Raw genomic sequence first — 18134 nt, forward strand, 5'->3', positions numbered from 1 at the left:
AAATCTCAAAATGTTTTCTGTTAAGACTAAAATACAATAAAACCTGTCTACCTACCTCACCTATCAGCAAGTAGGACTAGGACCTGAGTAAGGAGGAAAAAATGATTTTGTTTAAATATAATTTCTAATTAATAATTTATTTAAATATTAATAAATTCTTGTCGAATTAATTATTTGTTTAAATATTAATAAATTCCTGTTTAATTAATTATTATTTAAATATTAATAAATTATTGTTTAATTAATTATTTCTTTAAATATTAATAAATTCTTGTTTAATTAATTACTTGTTTAAATATTAATAAATTCTCGGACATTTTGTTACAGTGAGTATTAGTTAAATATATTCTGTTCTTTTTTCTGCCTTCATTATTTTTGCAGTTAAATTAGATTCATGATCTGTAAAAATATATTTGTCACTTAAGTGCAAAATTCTACTCTTTAACTAATTCTTACGAAAAAAATAAATTCCTATCTACCCTAATTTTAGAACTTAGGGAAAATTTACCATGGGTAATAGGTAAAAGTGAAAATCCGCATTGTTTCAAAAATTTAAGGAAGAATCAGCTTTCCGTGGAATGGAAAGCGAATAATAAAGAGTGGATGACAAGTGTTATATTTGAGGAATTTTTGAACAAACTAAACAAAAGAATGGAATAAGAACATAGGAATATTCTACTTTTCCTAGATAATGCAACTTGTCACCCAAAAATTCAACTTTCAAAAGTTAGTTTAGTCTTTCTACCTCCATGTACAACATCAGTTCTACAAGTTGGAATTATACATTGTATAAAATTGAAATACAGAAAATTGATGCTTCAGCATATTATTGCAAACATGGATGACTGTAAGAGAGCATCTGAAGTAACCATGAAAATTGACGTATTAGATGCAATTGCATTTTTAAGCCATTCAGTCAAATGTGTAATAAAGTGCTTTCAAAATTTGGATTTATTCTTGATAATGGCGGAGATTGTGGAGAAGTTGTTTGTTATGACGATTCTAGTGAAATACAAACTCTAATTGAGAAGATTGATGCAAATGATTCTGTGAACGCGGAAAATTTTGTGAACAAGAAATGTTTTACCAGAAACTGGTGAAATTGATTTAAAATCTATAATATAATCGCAAGAGGGTTACAGTGTGAGAGATTCAGAAGATGAACAAAATGGAAAAGATAATGAGGAAATAGAAATTCCTACTTCATCACAAGTGTTAATTATATTAACTCTGTCAAATTATATGCAAAAATGAAGGAGGAAAATAAACTTCATGAAAAGGCCGTAAAAATGGCGTTCTCTTTTAACCACATGAGAAAGCCCATTAAAAAAACGATACAGTTGAGATTTGACACTTTCTTCAAATAAATTTGATTAAAACTTTATGAACTTGTGTATATTTTAAATGTCTATTTTTATTCTTATTTTAATAAACATAACATAAACAGTATAATACCTTTATTCACAAACGTGAATATACTTGAGTCAAGCAAGTATAACGTTCCGCTCAAAAATTATATATAATTAAGGAAATACATGCTTACTATGTCTAAGCCGGAAATTTTACTCGGTCCCGAGCGATTCCGCCTTGGACAGGATTTACTGTATTAGTTTTAGTTCTGTCAAAGATACTGGAATATATGTGGCAGTCGCAGAATGCTTTTTAGTTGTTGTTAAATTGTGCGCAAAGGTATTTCTAGGGCTACCTGCACTATCCGTCTTTACTTTAGAAAGGTTTGTTTGTTTGTTTTGAATTTCGCGTAAAGCTACACGAGGGCTGTCTGCACTAGCCATCCCTAATTTAGCAGTGTTAGACTAGAGGGAAGGCAGCTAGTCACCACCACCCACCGCCAACTCTTGAGCTACTCTTTTAACAACGAATAGGGTGCCTGATCGTCACATTATAACGCCCCTATGGCTGAAGGACCGAGCACGTTTGGTGTGACAGGGATTCGAACCCGCGACCATCGGATTACGAGTCGAGTGCCTTAACTCCCTGGCCATGCCAGGCCCAATTTAGAAAGGTAAACTAGAGTGAAGGCAACTAATAAACACTGTCCAACCCAAACTCTTTATGGGATTGAACGTTACATTATAATTTCCCCACAACGTAAAGGACAAGAATGTTAAATAACGGGATTTGAACCCATTTAGCAGCTAGTTGAGATTTTGTCTGAAGAGTGCTAATTTGCACAGAAACAGTTATAGCTGTAATACAATGAAATTATTTCAAGTTTGATGAATTTTTAACAGTTACATGAAAACGTTCCATAAAACATGTTGTAGTTCATTTGCGTTTTGCTGTAGTACAAGCTTTAATCTTAATAGCTCAGCTCGTTGAATTAATCTATGTAAACTGAGATAGATTATCGAGTTGATAGCTTTTTTGATAGCTGGTAAAACTGGTTAGGGCCAGCTGTTAAACTGCCTGGTTGGAAATATAAAGATTCACGATTTGTGACCTGTTTCATCAAAATCGCACATTGCACTTTGAATTCATGAATGCCTTATAAGAGTGACTGTCAATTCCCAGTGTTAGATCAGGAAGAAGATTAAAAAAAAATAAGTCGTCAGGAGTAACTGATGGGTGCTGCCATCTGTCTAGTCTATCTGTTCAATCTTTAAAAAAAGACTAAGTGCACATATTTCTTGTGTATCGTTTTGTGTGAAATTCCGGAATAAATAGTAAAACAGGTGGGTGGAGAAGAACAGTATAATAGTACCATTGTCCAATCACGACACCCGAAAGATCATACACCGATCACGACCTCTCCTAAACCAGTTATTTTAATTTCTTCAATTATAGCTGTAAAGTATAGTTTTTACTTGTACGCATTCTGTCAGGATATGTCAGTGGACTTTAAAATAGTCCTTTACTTCAATTTCGTTCATTCCCAAACAAGCCGGCTGTTTGTCTAAACTCTTTTTACCACCGTGTGTTTTACATTGTGTTGGTGTTTCATTCATAACGTAGTTGTATAACACAGTTACAACGTAAAACACCTAAAGGAATTGTATAACACAGTTACAATATAAAACACCTAACGGAGTTGTATAACACAGTTACAATATAAAACACCTAACGGAGTTGTATAACATAGTTACAATATAAATCACTTAACGGAGTTTTATAATACAGTTACAACATAAATCGCCTAACAGTGATTAACACTTGTTTTATTTTTATGTTAAAAGCAAACATAACTTCTGGCGGGTTCGAGGAAATGCAGATAACGAAATCCTGAATGCGATTGTTATAGCGTGTTTCCATATAACGTAATCTACTTTTTTCATTCTTTATGCTTTTAAAACAGTATATCTACTAAATATTACTGATTCGTGCAGAGATGACACATGCTACTCTTATATTTTTATAGATTTAAGTAGCGTAACGGTAGACGTAGTTTATTTTCGACAAACACCAACGAAACGTCAAAAATTTATAAACTTTTTTTCACGCGATTAGATAAATTACCACCAGTTGCTCGATTATGTATAACTATGAACCAACCATATTTCAATGTTTTTACTAAGTATTTGTTGTTATAGCGCCGATCCAATATTGAATATTTACAATTTGAAAAAGGACTGATTAACTAGTAACATTCGTCATAAATGATCATTTTCTCTAAACACTTTATTGCTTTGTTTTGTACATAAAATGTCAATTACTGAGTTGAAATACGAACGTTTTTATACATTTTACTTTCTTACTTTTTTTAGCTTTAGACAAAATGAGATTTCACCAAATTTATAACCACCACCAGATGGAGGTAATCCAACCAGATGTTGCTTTTGACGTAGCATCTTTAATGTTATATGGTACCCAAGCAATTCCCATACGTTTGAAAATTCTACTCGATAGGTTATTTAGTGTCCTGCAACACAACGAAGTTCTGCACGTGCTAAACGGGTGTGGTTGGACATATGAGGATTACGCACGTGGTTACATTTTCCAAGTAGGTTTTATTTTACTCTTATTACTTTAAAACACTGGTTTTGAAGATATTTTATGATATGTTCCCAGAAGAAATTATTTTCACAAGTGGAAAACCTGATTGATACAAACGTAATCATAATTCATATTAACCATTTACATGTAAATATACCAGTGAAACAATTACGCTTACTGTTGTCAGAATATCACACTTTTCCAAAGAGATCGTTGGTGAGGAATGGGGTGCAATATGTCAAAATGTCACTACAAAGTATGGTCGAAGTATCACTAAAGAACTGTGTATAGCTTTTCAAAACGTCTCTGTAGAATCAGGGCATAGTATTTAAACGATCACTATAGAATGTATATAGTGTATCAAAATATCAGTAAATAATGGAATGTTTGTTTGTGAAATGTCATTCATTATAATGTTGGGTACTAGTATGTTGAAATATCGCTATAGAATTGGATATAGAATGTCAAAATATCACTATATAATTAAAGGATTGATAGCTTAATCGTTTTCCTATTAGGATTGATGAAGTCCCTTAGTTAAAAATTGTATTTATATAAAGATAATTCAAAGCAAGTAAAGATTTAAGAATTAAAGATGACACTTTACGATATTTTTCCAATTTACGTTATTAAGTTTAAAAACTAACAAAAAATGCTTTGAATGGGGAACTTTTGTTCTACTTTATTCTAAGGTCATCACTTATTGATGCTAATTTCAAGTGCGACGTTGTCTTTTATACCAGGAATGCAGAGGCGTAGATCCTGGGGGAATGGGGTGTATACATACCCCCTTCATTTTAGGTGGGGGGTATGGTGCATACAATCATCCCCCTTACAGTTTGGTCTGTTGAATTGTTTTATTGCATCACAGGCCTACAAATTGTGTGTTTGTTCTTGTGATTCTAGTGTTCTTACCAATCGAATTACATAATTAGGCCTAGATATAGGCTTTTTCAGTAGCCGAAATGTACATCTTTAATATAGGCGTGCTTCTAAGCTTTTCGATCTAAGCGATAGTTCGTAAGTATCAGTCAGTAGGCCTAAGTATACATACAAGTATCGTGGCAACAAAATTACTCTGTGACTGCATGTTTACAGCTTTCAGGTTTACGTGATCAACGATTACCAATTTGCAAATTGAACAGTCCACATAAGTGGTTGCAAAAATCATTCCCACATCGGGTGTAAAAAATCTACGCCCCTGCAGGAATATTACTATTCACTTTGTTGTAAGAATTTTCCTTGTATAAGTATCAATGACTCAACTATAAGCTTGAGGGCTTATAACACTAAAAATCAACGTTTGATCTCCGTGGATGGTACAGCTCATATAGCCCATTGTGTTGCTTTGGCCTTAAAAATTAGCATTATATTAAACAAACTTTTTTGATAAGTGCTGTGTTTTCCTTTTTCAATTGCTAGATTAATTCTAGCAAAGGGCATAAGCTGTTTTCTCCAAGCTATCACCTTTAAAGGATTATAATAATAATCCTTGTAATAATAGTTGTTGGCTTAAACGCGTAAAAAAAATTCTGAATTTAAAACTCTTATCAAAAAATATCAAAATTAAATAGTACTTTGAACAATCGCCAGGATTTTTTTATATTCTTATTTAAAAGGATGACGTTTTGAGGTAGCACTCTTCTTAAAAATATAAACAAGGTATGGCCTAAATGCTTAACACGGAATGTAACTTTCTGTCCATACAACTGTGTGGGGACATGATTAATTGTGAAAGAAAAAAACGTCATTTATGACTACCACGCGGGGACATCAATGGTCGCAAGCCCACATGACTTCTGCTCAGAAATGTCACTACAAAATTGGGTCGAAGTATCAGTAAATAATTAACCAACAATTCCTGTGCTCATTACGACAGAAGAGCAACTAATTTTGCAGTAGTTTCTGATATTTGGAAACACTGTTCTGCAAACTGAACGTGCAAACTGTTCTGCATACTCCAGAAAAGAATCATAGCCTCAAACATCCAATCTGTTGCAATTTGTAATTTTAAGTATTTTGAATAAAATCTCCTTCTTGGAGCCAAGCCCCGAAACTTTTTGTTAGCTACCGACATCCCTACTACAGGGAATACAAAGGTATTATGAAAAGTAAAGGCATCATAAAAACGCTCATTTTATTAGCTTGTATTCAGAATAAGACTGGCTTAAAAGATTTCACAGGTGAATAGTTTAGAATACATGAAAAGTGAGTTACTTGTTTCGGGCTATCTGTGCTATGGTCACCACGAGGAATCGAATCTTGGAGTTTAATGCTCTAATCCATAAACTTACCGTTGATCCACGGGGAACAAGTGCGTTGTAATAGAACATAATAATTGTTGAAACAAAAAGCAATAATGTTCGATGAATCATTTTCCGTATATATTTTCAAAGAAGAAAATAAAATATTTATATAACCATGTGTATTTTTTAATATACACATAATTAGATATACTGCGTTCCTGGTTTTCATAAGTTGAAAAGCAAACAAACTTGGAGGCTGTATGAATGTAATGTTCTGGTGGTTTAGTTTAGTTTTATATATAATTTAAAAACATTTTAGTTATTAATTTATGACATTGACCAATTCATGTAGAGCACGTGCTATCGAAAAACGAAGTTAGGTTATTCATATTCCAATATAATTCATGTTATACTTATTTTAGAAATAATTTACAAAATTGAAATAAGTAAATTTGATACACTGTTTATTGGTATATACCACAGGCAAATTATAGTTTCTTTTGCAAATTGCGACAAAGTTGGATTTAACACAGAAGCCTCACTTCTACTAGATTCTATTCGTCATCCATTCGAGACATCTGGTTGTTGCTATTTCGCGCAAAACAAGCAACAACCGCATCTCAGTTGTTTAGAACGCCTAACGTTTTGTAACGGTATAAAGCCTGAGAGCAGTATACGTCAGTGGTTCAATGGCAGGGTTAGAAGTCTATTATTAATTATTCATAAGAGTCGCTGAAAAAAATCCATAAGTTTTTCAGCTTAAGAAACAGATTAAGATGCACAACAGAAAGGAAGAAAATGGAACGTTTAGTAAGGTAAAATATTCAATAGTCGAACAGTGCTGTCTTATACATGTATGTTCAACCGTAGAATCGGTAACGTCCAACACTTGTATACTCCACAGAAAAAAACTCAACCTGTAACTCTCAATACTCTATAAAAGATCCTCTATCTTTCGTATTCTCTAGAAAAGAAACATATTCCGAAACATTCATTTATTTCATAAAAGAAACGTAATCTCTAATATTCATATACTCCACAAGAGAACTGTACTTTTTAAGACTGAGATACATCACGAAAACTCTAGTCGTAGAAGCTATACACTTTTTAGTATTATTATTAGTTGCATCTACACAGTAGTCAGTTTTAGAAGGTACTTTTTTCCAATTTTCTTTGACTAAAAAGATAATTTTATTTCTCAAGAATATCTCGGTGTTCAAGCTACGTTTTATTCTCTGAAGCGTTACAGTTATATTATAAACCATATATATATTTTGGAGTAACCAAATTTTTAGTGCATGTCTCTCTGTCTTTGATGTTAAATAACATTTATGGTTATTGCATTCTTAAGTATTCTAGAGAAGGAATTTACTTTTAAGACTAAGAAACTAAGCCAAATAAACATACTTTTTAAAACGTAAATTCTCTGCAAAAAGATCGTGTCTTCTAAATCTGACGTACTCAGCATAAGAAATATAATTTCTGTAGCCTGTAATATTCTCCAAATTAACCGTAGATTATATAACATAATACTTCAGAGAAAAGATTGAAAATCGAAAATTGAAGATCGAAATATTTCCTTTAAAACGGATATGCAATTAAACAAAATGAAACTTATAACAGAGAGAAAGACTTAGGTTTTGTTCAGAAGAAACGTAATTTGTAAATCAGAGGTGCTACACAGAAGAGAGGTTCGTCATGAGTACTTCACAGATACCTCTAAAATAAAATTTTACACGATAAAATATTTTGTCTAAAACTTTCCTGGCATAGGACGAAACAGTATTTTTCAGCAAGTTTCATTTATTCTATTAAGTAGGACTGCACATCGTTGTTGTTGCTTATGCTCGAGAATAGTATAAGAGCACAAAGTGTAATGAACGTAAAATACCTTAAGATAGTTATCATTATTTAAGTTATTCAATTAAATAATGTGGCGAAAGTCTTCAGTCAGTGTGTCTAAGGACTTCGCGACCTCAGCCTTAAACGTTTGGTAATCGTTGGTATATCAGATTTCTCAACAATGTTGGCGGTGGGTGGTGATGACTAGCTGCCTTCCCTCTAGTCTTACACTGCTAAATTAGGGACGGCTAGCACAGATAGCCCTCGAGTAGCTTTGTGCGAAATTCAAAAACAAACAAACAAACTAAATAATGTTGTGTGTTTTACAAGAAAATTCTTTCTTGAAAATTGTCACATCTAGACTTGATATTAGCTCTCCCCTGACTACTAATCAACTTCTATGGTAGGTTATCACTGGAAAAATATCGTTTTTACTGTATGCTAAATTAGATACATTATGGGTTTTTTTATAAAACTTCAAAAAATTTTCAAATAATATTATGCAACGAAAGCGTTTGAAACTTTGGGAAAGAAGCCTATTTAAAGCAAAACATTCCCTGTTTTTATACATTTGAGAAGCTGGTGGTGTCGTGACTTAATGAAGACGTTATTGATGCAGTGAAGATACTGTATTTACATAAAATTGATTGAAAGCACTGACTTCTTCTTCCTTCGATTTTTTCTTGTATGTCATCAAGGTATTTTTACAGTTACCACCAGCTCCATCAATCGCGAATTTTTATTAAATGAAGATTAGGTGATAAAATGTATTGATTTTAAGTTGCATTTTCTGTTCTTATTAACATCTCTGTTAATAACAAACTTTCATTAAATAAATATTAGTTGATAACATTTACTAATTTTAATTCATAGGATTCACAGGGGGCTATCCTGGATAAGTGGACACTGGCCAGTCAAGAAGAAGAACAACTAATTTTGCAGCAGTTTCTCAGATTTGGAGAGACTAAGCCTATTGCTCATCAATTACTCTTTCAGGGAACGTGTAAAAAACATGATTACATCATTCGATCCTCTGAAACACATTCGGACATTATGAAGTTTATTCAACAGACCAACAGGAAAGTTAGCACAACTATTTTAAAAAATAACAGTTTCATTCCTTTAGCTACAAACTTGCAGTCTTCTCACTCGTTGTGTAGATCATATGTTCCACATCCACGCTCTAGCATTAGTCCTAGTGAGTCTTATGGATGGTCTCTTGTAACCCCTGGCAGTCCTCTGTCTGTTTCAACTTTGAGTAAGATTCAAAATTTTCAACCACTGGACTATCGGCTGGAGAAATCAACGTCTGAAGCAAATAACAATAATATTCTTCCAATTATTTCACCAACCACATTGAAATCTATGTCTTCTTTAACAACTCGCACTTCGCCTGTGCTCGGAAGCCATGCTCTGTCGATCACTAGTGCCTCAAAACACAGCATAACAGATGTCGGTTTCGTTAAGAATGACAGCATGGAGATGAAATTGAGTCAGACAACTGACCACGGTTTTGACTCAGTATACGCTGCCAAGAAGGTGAAACGCCTTCGAAAGTCCACCAACCCAATGAAACGGATGTGGAATTCTCTAGTGCTCAGCACCGTGAAATCTAAAGCTGCTGGAAAACCTCGTGCGCAGTGCCTCGTGTGTTTGAAGACGTTTTGTGACAAGGGTGCTCTTAAAATCCACTTTCGCGCTGTTCATCTTCGAGAAACGCACAAGTGTTTAGTGGAAGGGTGCAACAAGATATTCAGCTCTCGAAGGAGTCGTAATCGTCACAGTGCCAACCTCAACCCTAATCTTCATAAGAGAAATGTCAGAAGAAAATTCACTCCCCTTGACGATCGATCGATACGTTCTCTAGACATGCCTCCAGCTTCTCCTCCGAATTGTGACAATACTTTTATACCAGAATGCACTGAGAGTAACCTGCCGAAGATAGCAAATCAGCTTACGGCTACTAGTACTATTCCTCCATCAAGTAGTCTAGGTGTTGTGTCTCAAGCAGAAAAACTTACTGGAAAATATTATCATAACCTCGAAAACTATCCAGTTCCTTTGACTAAAAAATGCAATTTACAAGACAATTTTCAAGATGTTCACCTGAGTAACGACCTAGAAAATGTTGACCCTTCAAAAGAAAAGGAGTCTTCATCTAAAGATAAAAATGTTCATAAGCGAAAGAGTGTAAATCCAGTCAAATTTTCTATAACCAGTGAGCACGACATTCAGTATATTTCTTCTGAAGAATCGTCAACTCACACGTTATTAGATCATACGTACAATGAAAATGAGTGTATAGAGGCGATATCCGACAACCACACCCAGAACTTCCACTGTGACTTTAAGCAAGGAGGACACGTGTATGAAAGCGAAAGAAAATCTTATGGTAATAAAAGAGTAAAAGAGGAACATAGGCAATTCCTGGAGTATCCATTCAAAGAAAATGAAGAACAAAAGTTTGTTACTAGAAGAGATACAACAGAACCCACCGACTTAAGTAAATATCCATTGCAGTACCTAGAATCTCTAAAGATGGAAGCTTTTACAAATATAATTAAAACTACCCATAATAATGTTGACTTTCATTCACTGCATGGGGTTTCACATCACGCGTCAAATCTAGCTCTGGCGGTGCCCCAGAATTGTGAAAGTTCACGAAGTTACACTGCCTGTTCACCACTAGAGCACCTCAAAATATCTACTGCTACTGTGGCCTCTAATTCCAGGAAAATTGTCACAGGTGACCATAATTCAGATTCTGGAGATCAACTGAACCCTTTTATTCCGACTTATAGTGATGCCTCAATGGTTTGTACTGTAAACGTTCCTATCGACAAAGACAATCCACGACGATGCGTCGCTTGTGGTAAGACCTTTCAAAACCACTTTAGTGTAAAGACCCATTATCAAAATGTGCACCTGAAATTAATGCACAAATGTAATGTTGAAGGATGCAGTGCAGCATTTCCTTCGAAACGCAGTCGGGACCGTCATAGTACAAACTTGAACCTTCATCAAAAGTTGCTTTCCACAGACAACCCTTCCTTTGCCTTGGACAAAACTAATTTGCACCAGTTTCATCCAAGAGCATTTAGAGAAAATATGTTTTGTTATTCTCGGGCCCTACCACTACATTTTGAAGATTTTTATCTTGGAAGAATTTATGGATCTGGAGAACATTTTCCAAGTTCAGCTTTTATCAGCCATTTAGGGGCAGGAAATATTTCTCCTTTCCATTCAACTTTCATATCCCCAGTGACTACGACAAGCTCTTCAGTTTCGAAAAGTTTATTTGAACTAGGAGGAGGTAAAGGGCAAAAAACTTCTAGCTGTTCAGAGACCACTTTCTCCAGTCTTCGACCGCCAGCGGCCAAATCAAATAATTAAAATCATTTTTCCATCTCCACATCTCCTTCTTGGCCAAGCGTGCTAAGGCGTGCGACTCGTAATCTGAGAGTCGCGGGTTCGCATCCCCTTCGCGCCAAACATGCTCGCCCTTTCAGCCGTGGGGGCGTTATAATGTGACGGTCAATCCCACTATTCGTTGGTAAAAGAGTAGCCCAAGAGTTGGCGGTGGGTGGTGCTGACTAGCTGCCTTCCCTCTAGTCTTACACTGCTAAATTAGGGACGGCTAGCATAGATAGCCCTCGAGTAGCTTTGCGCGAAATTCAAAATAAACAAACATCTCCTTCAAGGAAGAACCAGTTTCGGACCACTGGGGGGAGGGGGAGGTAGATAGTTTATTAAACATTTTATACAACTTTCATGTTTACATAATAAGCGAAACAAAAAGAGAACTAAAACGGTTGAGTTTGTTACGTAAATGCTAAGTCAAGTTGTGAAAACTTTAACCGATATATTGTCTATAGTTTACTCTATTTATTGTACATACGGTTCATTTCACTTTGGGCTATAGATGAGGCTAGAGAAAAAAAATATTTGTATGGAGGTCACCTTTTCCAACTATCCACTCGCAACCGCCAATAAAGGTTTAAATTGATTTTTGTCTTTTTTATTTAATGATGTTTCAATACGACTTTTATAAATATGTTTATGGTTGTATTACACCTGAGGTATTTTTTATCATATCTAAATTTTGTTTTTTTCTAAATGTTATAGTTCTTGATCTTGTGGTATAATTGTCTAATTTTTAATATTCACCGCAAGCGTATGTTGTGGGCTTGAGCTCAAAAATTGCAGTAAAAGTTCAATCAAAGTAATTGTCTCAGAACTGAAATTCTCTTAAGGCATCTAACAGGCTCCTTATGGTTAAATACGTATTATCAATGTAATTGTTTAATATAATTAAAAACTTTGTATATATATTTATTTTGTTCCAATGAATAAATCGCACTATTTTCCTGTTTCATTAATTTTTTATCTGTGATTACCTTTTTAAGGTAACTATGACAGATAACAAACTTAATTATAAACATTTGTCTAGACATGTATACTATCTACACGCGCCCCTTCCCACACTGGTACAGCGGTAAGTCTCCACATTTACAACGCTAAAATCAGAGGTTTGATTCCCCTCGGTGGGCTTAGCAGATAGCCTGATGTGGCTTTGCTATAAGAAAATACACATCTACATGCGTGTGTCTACATATATATATATATACACACGCGCACGAACGCACACCACATGCATATCTGTGATTTTCAGAGTTTCTGCAACTTGCTTTGTTGTTGTTGTTTTTTTTACACTGATATTAATGGCTGCTGTTCATGCGAAATTAAGAGGTTATGCAATTCTAAAAATCATGTATTCCTTTTTTTATGATGTGAGTTTGATTACCCGTCACCGAACATGTTAAACATTTCAGTCGTGGAGACGTTATTATGTGAGTGTCAATCATACTATTCATTGTGAAAAGAGTAGTCCAATAACTGGTGATGAATGATGTTAACTATTTGTCTTCCCTCCAGTCTATCAATGCTAAATTAGGGACAGCCAGCGCAGATAATCCTGGTGTTGCTTTGCACGAAATTCAGACCAAACCAAACTATTATGATGTATTCAATTTACATCACTACCATACAAAGTGATGAGGTTTTCCATACAAAGAGGAATTACCTTAGATTTAAATGTGTACAAATAAAAGTTACCCCTTGTTGACAAGGTGACAATCAACACCCTAACAAGAGTAAAATTAAAACGATTTTCACAAACAGAATGGAAAATCATTTAATTAATATGTGAAAATTAATAAATTTTAACCAAATCACTGGCATAGAGATAATTTTCTGATTTTTATAGCTTTTTTCTAGCATATTTGACTAGTAATTAGTCAATGTTTTACAATCACATTCCCTGAGATTATTTTTCTATTTATAAGTTCACGCTTTACTAAGACAAAAATCGTTTCTAAACAGTTACTCTCTGAAAGAGAGTCCAAGAATTTACACAGTTCTGTGTGCGAAGTACTGATATAAAAGCTACATCCAAAAAAGTGTGAATTCACAGAGTTAATCAGAATAAGTGATTTTAAATTCGTGATAGAATTAAACAGAAATATGTTTCAGAAGTTACACTCCATATAACTTTAGCGTTATATATGTAATAAAATTGCACTGTATAACACAAATTTTGTTCCTGGATAGTATATGTTATTTCTTAATTGCTTATGTTATAAAAGTACAGAAAATGACCATTATTTCCTTCAAACTTTGTGACCTGGATAATGAAATTTAAAAATTAACCTATTTTCTATGCAAAAATGAGCAAATTTGCACATTTTCATTTACATAAGGTCTGAATAAAACAACATATGAATCATGATTTACATGTATTTATACTAAAGTTATAGAAAAATGTTTAAAAATGAGTAGTTTTTCGAGATTTGCGACTGTAATGAAAATCACTTTCACGTATCGGCCCCCAAATATAGTCTCTCATCATGTTTTCATTATACGCTCCCAGATCACAAAAGCAAGTTTGAAGAGAAAAAACGGTCTTTTTTCATTTATTTTAGGCATAAGCAATTGGGAAATAACACTTTCTGCTCAGGAACAAGAAAAAGTAAAAATTTTGTTATATAGTGTTATCTTAATGAAAGTGATTTTGTTAACAGTTGTTTTTGATTTTACTTTCACATACTACTTACATGACTTTCTACTCTGTTCTTACATTCGCACCTTTAAACACATAACAGAAGACTGATTTATTACTCAGTCTAAATCCACACTTTCAGGAATGCGTATTTTTAAAAAACCTCAGATGAAAAGAACCATTGAAATGTTTGGTTTGACGAAACTATCAAGAAGGGTTTGAAAAAAACACTCATGCTTTGTAAACTGTCGTTATTTACATATACGCCTACACACACACACACATATATATATATTGAAGGAAATCCTTCTGTTTAAAGCGATTTTATACATGACAATGTATCAGATATCGTTTATTTATTACCGACCTTATGGTAACTGAGAGATATCGGCCCTCGAAGGTAACACTTTCGGAGTTTATGATTCTTAAATCAAAATTGTGCCCATTGAATTGAGTAATAAACCTGTCCGTTTTCTAGGCCAAAACCGTTTGTGAACTTGTAGACACTTTATAACCGTACGCATTGTTATTAATTTATGGAAACACACAAGAACAAGATACTGTATACCTTAAGCACAAGGTTTTGGCTAAATGCACGCAAAATCTTTGATGTGGGAAAATATTTTAGTATCTTTTTCTCACTAAGTTTCCACAAATATATCATTGTATTTTATTTTATATATAAAAACCTCTGTATTCAGGTATCTTCATTCTGTCTTGCAGCATAACACAAACGGTATCCAACGATGATTTGTTTGTTTTTTTCACTTTTATTTCTCGATTACAAATTGATTTCGTCGTATGAAGTATCTCTCGTCTCTCCAAAATTCAAAACTTTCTTGTTCACTCTGAGTAGAGACTTAAATACACGCGAATATGAAAGAAATTTAATAGTATAGAGACAAAACACCAGAAGATAGATAGACTATTAAAGTGGGTATGTTAACTTGAAGATGACCTTGCGTAATAGTCACAATACGTATTCATTCCACATAGTGAGTACCGTGTTTTACTGTCTATTTTTCGTTCTTAGTTTTAGAGAAAAACTAAGGGAAATAGGCATTGGATTTTTAGATCCCAGCCCAAACAACTTTATTGCCAGACCCTGAGTCGGGTCGTTTGAATTGAATTCATGTTCATATTTGCTTGACTTCTTCTTTTCGGGAAGGGACCTGGCTATTCTCTCCGTTGCTGCCTTTGCCTCCGTCCAAGATAACATTTAGAGTGACATCCTTCCACCCCCCCCCCCAAAAAAAAAAAAAAAAAAAAAGAGTAAAATTATTTAATAAATAAATAATAAAACTAAACCTAATAACAATTCACGAAAGGGGACGAAGAGGAACCACAACGTTCCTGAACACCCCACTTGGAGAGAGAACTCTTCTGATTTCTCTCTCTCTAAACTGAACCCCTGCAACGTTAGTTTGCGAAGATGACCTGGCCTTGGCATGGCCTAGCGCGTTAAGGCGTGCGCTTCGCAATCCGAGGGTCGCGGGTTCGCGCCCGAGTTGCGCCAAACATGCTCGCCCTCCCAGCCGTGGGGGCGTTATAATGTGCGGTCAATCCCACTATTCGTTTGTAAAAGAGTATCCCAAGAGTTGGTGGTGGGTGGTGATGACTAGCTGCCTTCCCTCTAATCTTACACTGCTAAATTAGGGACGGCTAGCACAGATAACCCTCGAGTAGCTTTGCGCAAAATTCCAAAACAAACAAACAAATCTTGGATCAATAATTAATGATTGTCAAGATTATGTTACTCTAACTTATTTTATTATTCTTATATGATATTCTCAGATTAACTAAGTTTTGAGTAAATAATTAGGTGCCCGGCATGGCAAAGTGTGTTAAGGCGTACGACTCGTAATTCGAGGGTCGCGGGTTCGCGCCCGCGTCGCGCTAAACATTCTCGCCCTTTCAACCGTGGGGGCGTTATAATTTGACGATCAATTCCACTATTCGTTGGTAAAAGAGTAGCCCAAGAGTTGCCGGTGGATGGTGATGACTAGCTGCCTTCCCTCTAGTCTTACACTGCTAAATTAGGGACGGCTAGCACAGATAACCCTCGAGTAGCTTTGTGCGAAATTCCAAAACAAAAAAAAAGAAGATGACCTAAGAAAGTCAGACGTTGTTCTGTATTTTATTTTAATAAAAGTTTTAATACCCATACCAGCAGTTTATAGAATACATTTTTACTTCAAGTGGATTTCTCGTCATAATGAGAGACTGTGTATAATATAGTCAAAAGAAATTGCAACGACAGAGTTGTCCTGTAACCATCCGACGATTATAGAGTTACTACAAAAAGTCGTTGTTGTGATACTGGTTGAAATTTGAAGTTTTTCAAGGAAAAACTAATTTGTCCATATAACAGACACGATAAAATCAACAAACATTTTAATTTTATCTTCCATTATAAAGCTTACAACAAAAAACACGAGTGTTTTTAGATAGTGTACAAAATACTGTAGTTGTTGTGTTATTGAACAAAGATGTACAAATGTAAATAGTACGCTTCTCACCACGGGTGTTGAAACCCAGTATCTAGCAGTGAAAATTCGCAGAGGTGGGTTGATGTGAAAAATATTGCACATGACAATAATATTTAGTAATGTTTTCCTAACTTCAACAAAATAGATTAAATAAATCCCTTACCGTTGCTCTGAGTCATTCTATTTTTCTTTAATTTCACATGATCTGACGTCGTCGGTGAGTGAATGGTAAGTTTACCAACGTAAAACCCCAAACTCCTGGTTTAATTTCCCGCGATGGACAAATGGCTACTGTTAGCTTTCAAGCTAACTCCATCACCGTCAATGACACATGTATAATCTGAGAAAATACGACACAGAAGTCATGAATTTACCCAAACGATTGCCTTTTATCCGAATACGTTACTAGATTCTTCGATAATGAGTTTTGTTATTTGTAATCCTATTAGTTTTTGATTCAGAAAATCCGCACATAAAAATAATGTTTCAACTGGTCATAAATATGTTTGCAGGTCCTATAGGTGGATGTTCTCTGGTAAGCTGATTTCCATCAAGGATTGGACAGACCGTTCAATAATGGGAGAATTGAATAAGAAATTTACGAATTCACGTGAATTTCAAAACCACCTGTAATTCAAGATGTTTTAGAAATAATAGACTGGACACATGTAATGTGAATTGAAACGATCTTTATTTGTCGGTGACGGTGAAAAATTGTGTAAATCCTTAAGGCTCATCCACACTGGACATATGTGAAGCAAGTGATGATGCTGAACTGGAAAGATTCCAAAAAACTGGAAATAAATGCATGCCCCTCCTCGTGTATTTCTATTTGACAGGCTTGAGATGGGCTGTTCTATTGCAAAATTGATTGTCTTTTGGTAACAATGGGCTCTGATCTTCACAGTAATACTAGCAGCATGTAAATGAATTGGTATCTTCAACAAATTAAAACTAAACTAAAAATATTGTTACATATAACAATATGTATATATATACAGAACTTACAGCAGTCTTAGTTATGTTTCTGTACAAATTTCTTTTTAGATTATATACGTTTATTAACGTTTCAAAATATTTTAAAATGCAACATTATTATTATATGTCGATGTGTTAAGTGCTATATAATCGCCATCTTTATGATTATTATGTTGGTTATTTAAATTAGTCTGTTTCTTTGGAGTCGTGCAATGAGAATAGAAACAGATTCTATTTTTAGTAAATCAAAAATTTCTCTAAGCGACATCACTCACTTCACTCATTGTTGGTTTGAATACTTCTATTTGACTACAGAACTTTTAAATTATTCGCTCGTATTACTCGCTTTCAATGAGAATGAGCCTTTGGATCAGCAAATACATTGTCAGCTTTTCTTTTGTCGAGAGAGGTGGAATGAACAGGTAGTTATAGTGCTTGATCCCCAATCTGAGGGTTGCGGGTTCGAATCCCCATCGCGGAAAACGTGCTCGCCCTCCCAGCCGTGGGGGCGTTATAATGTTACGTTCAATTCCACTATTCGTTGGTAAAAGAGTAGCCCAAGAGTTGGCG

The 18134-nt window shown here is 34.6% G+C and overlaps 1 protein-coding gene across 1 annotated transcript in view; it reads left to right on the forward strand.

The window, feature by feature from the left end:
- The window catches only part of LOC143249400 (zinc finger protein basonuclin-2-like), a 71799-nt gene extending 59406 nt beyond the window's left edge, over nt 1–12393 (forward strand). Inside the window, exons 3-4 of the mRNA XM_076499191.1 lie at nt 3723–3958; nt 8913–12393. Coding sequence (XP_076355306.1) covers nt 3723–3958; nt 8913–11432 — 2756 coding nt within the window. The 3' untranslated portion in view covers nt 11433–12393. The remainder of the gene's footprint in view (nt 1–3722; nt 3959–8912) is intronic.
- Nucleotides 12394–18134: the final 5741 nt, after the last annotated feature.

This window comes from Tachypleus tridentatus, chromosome 4 (genome assembly GCF_004210375.1).
Source record: "Tachypleus tridentatus isolate NWPU-2018 chromosome 4, ASM421037v1, whole genome shotgun sequence".
Lineage (NCBI taxonomy): Eukaryota > Metazoa > Arthropoda > Merostomata > Xiphosura > Limulidae > Tachypleus > Tachypleus tridentatus.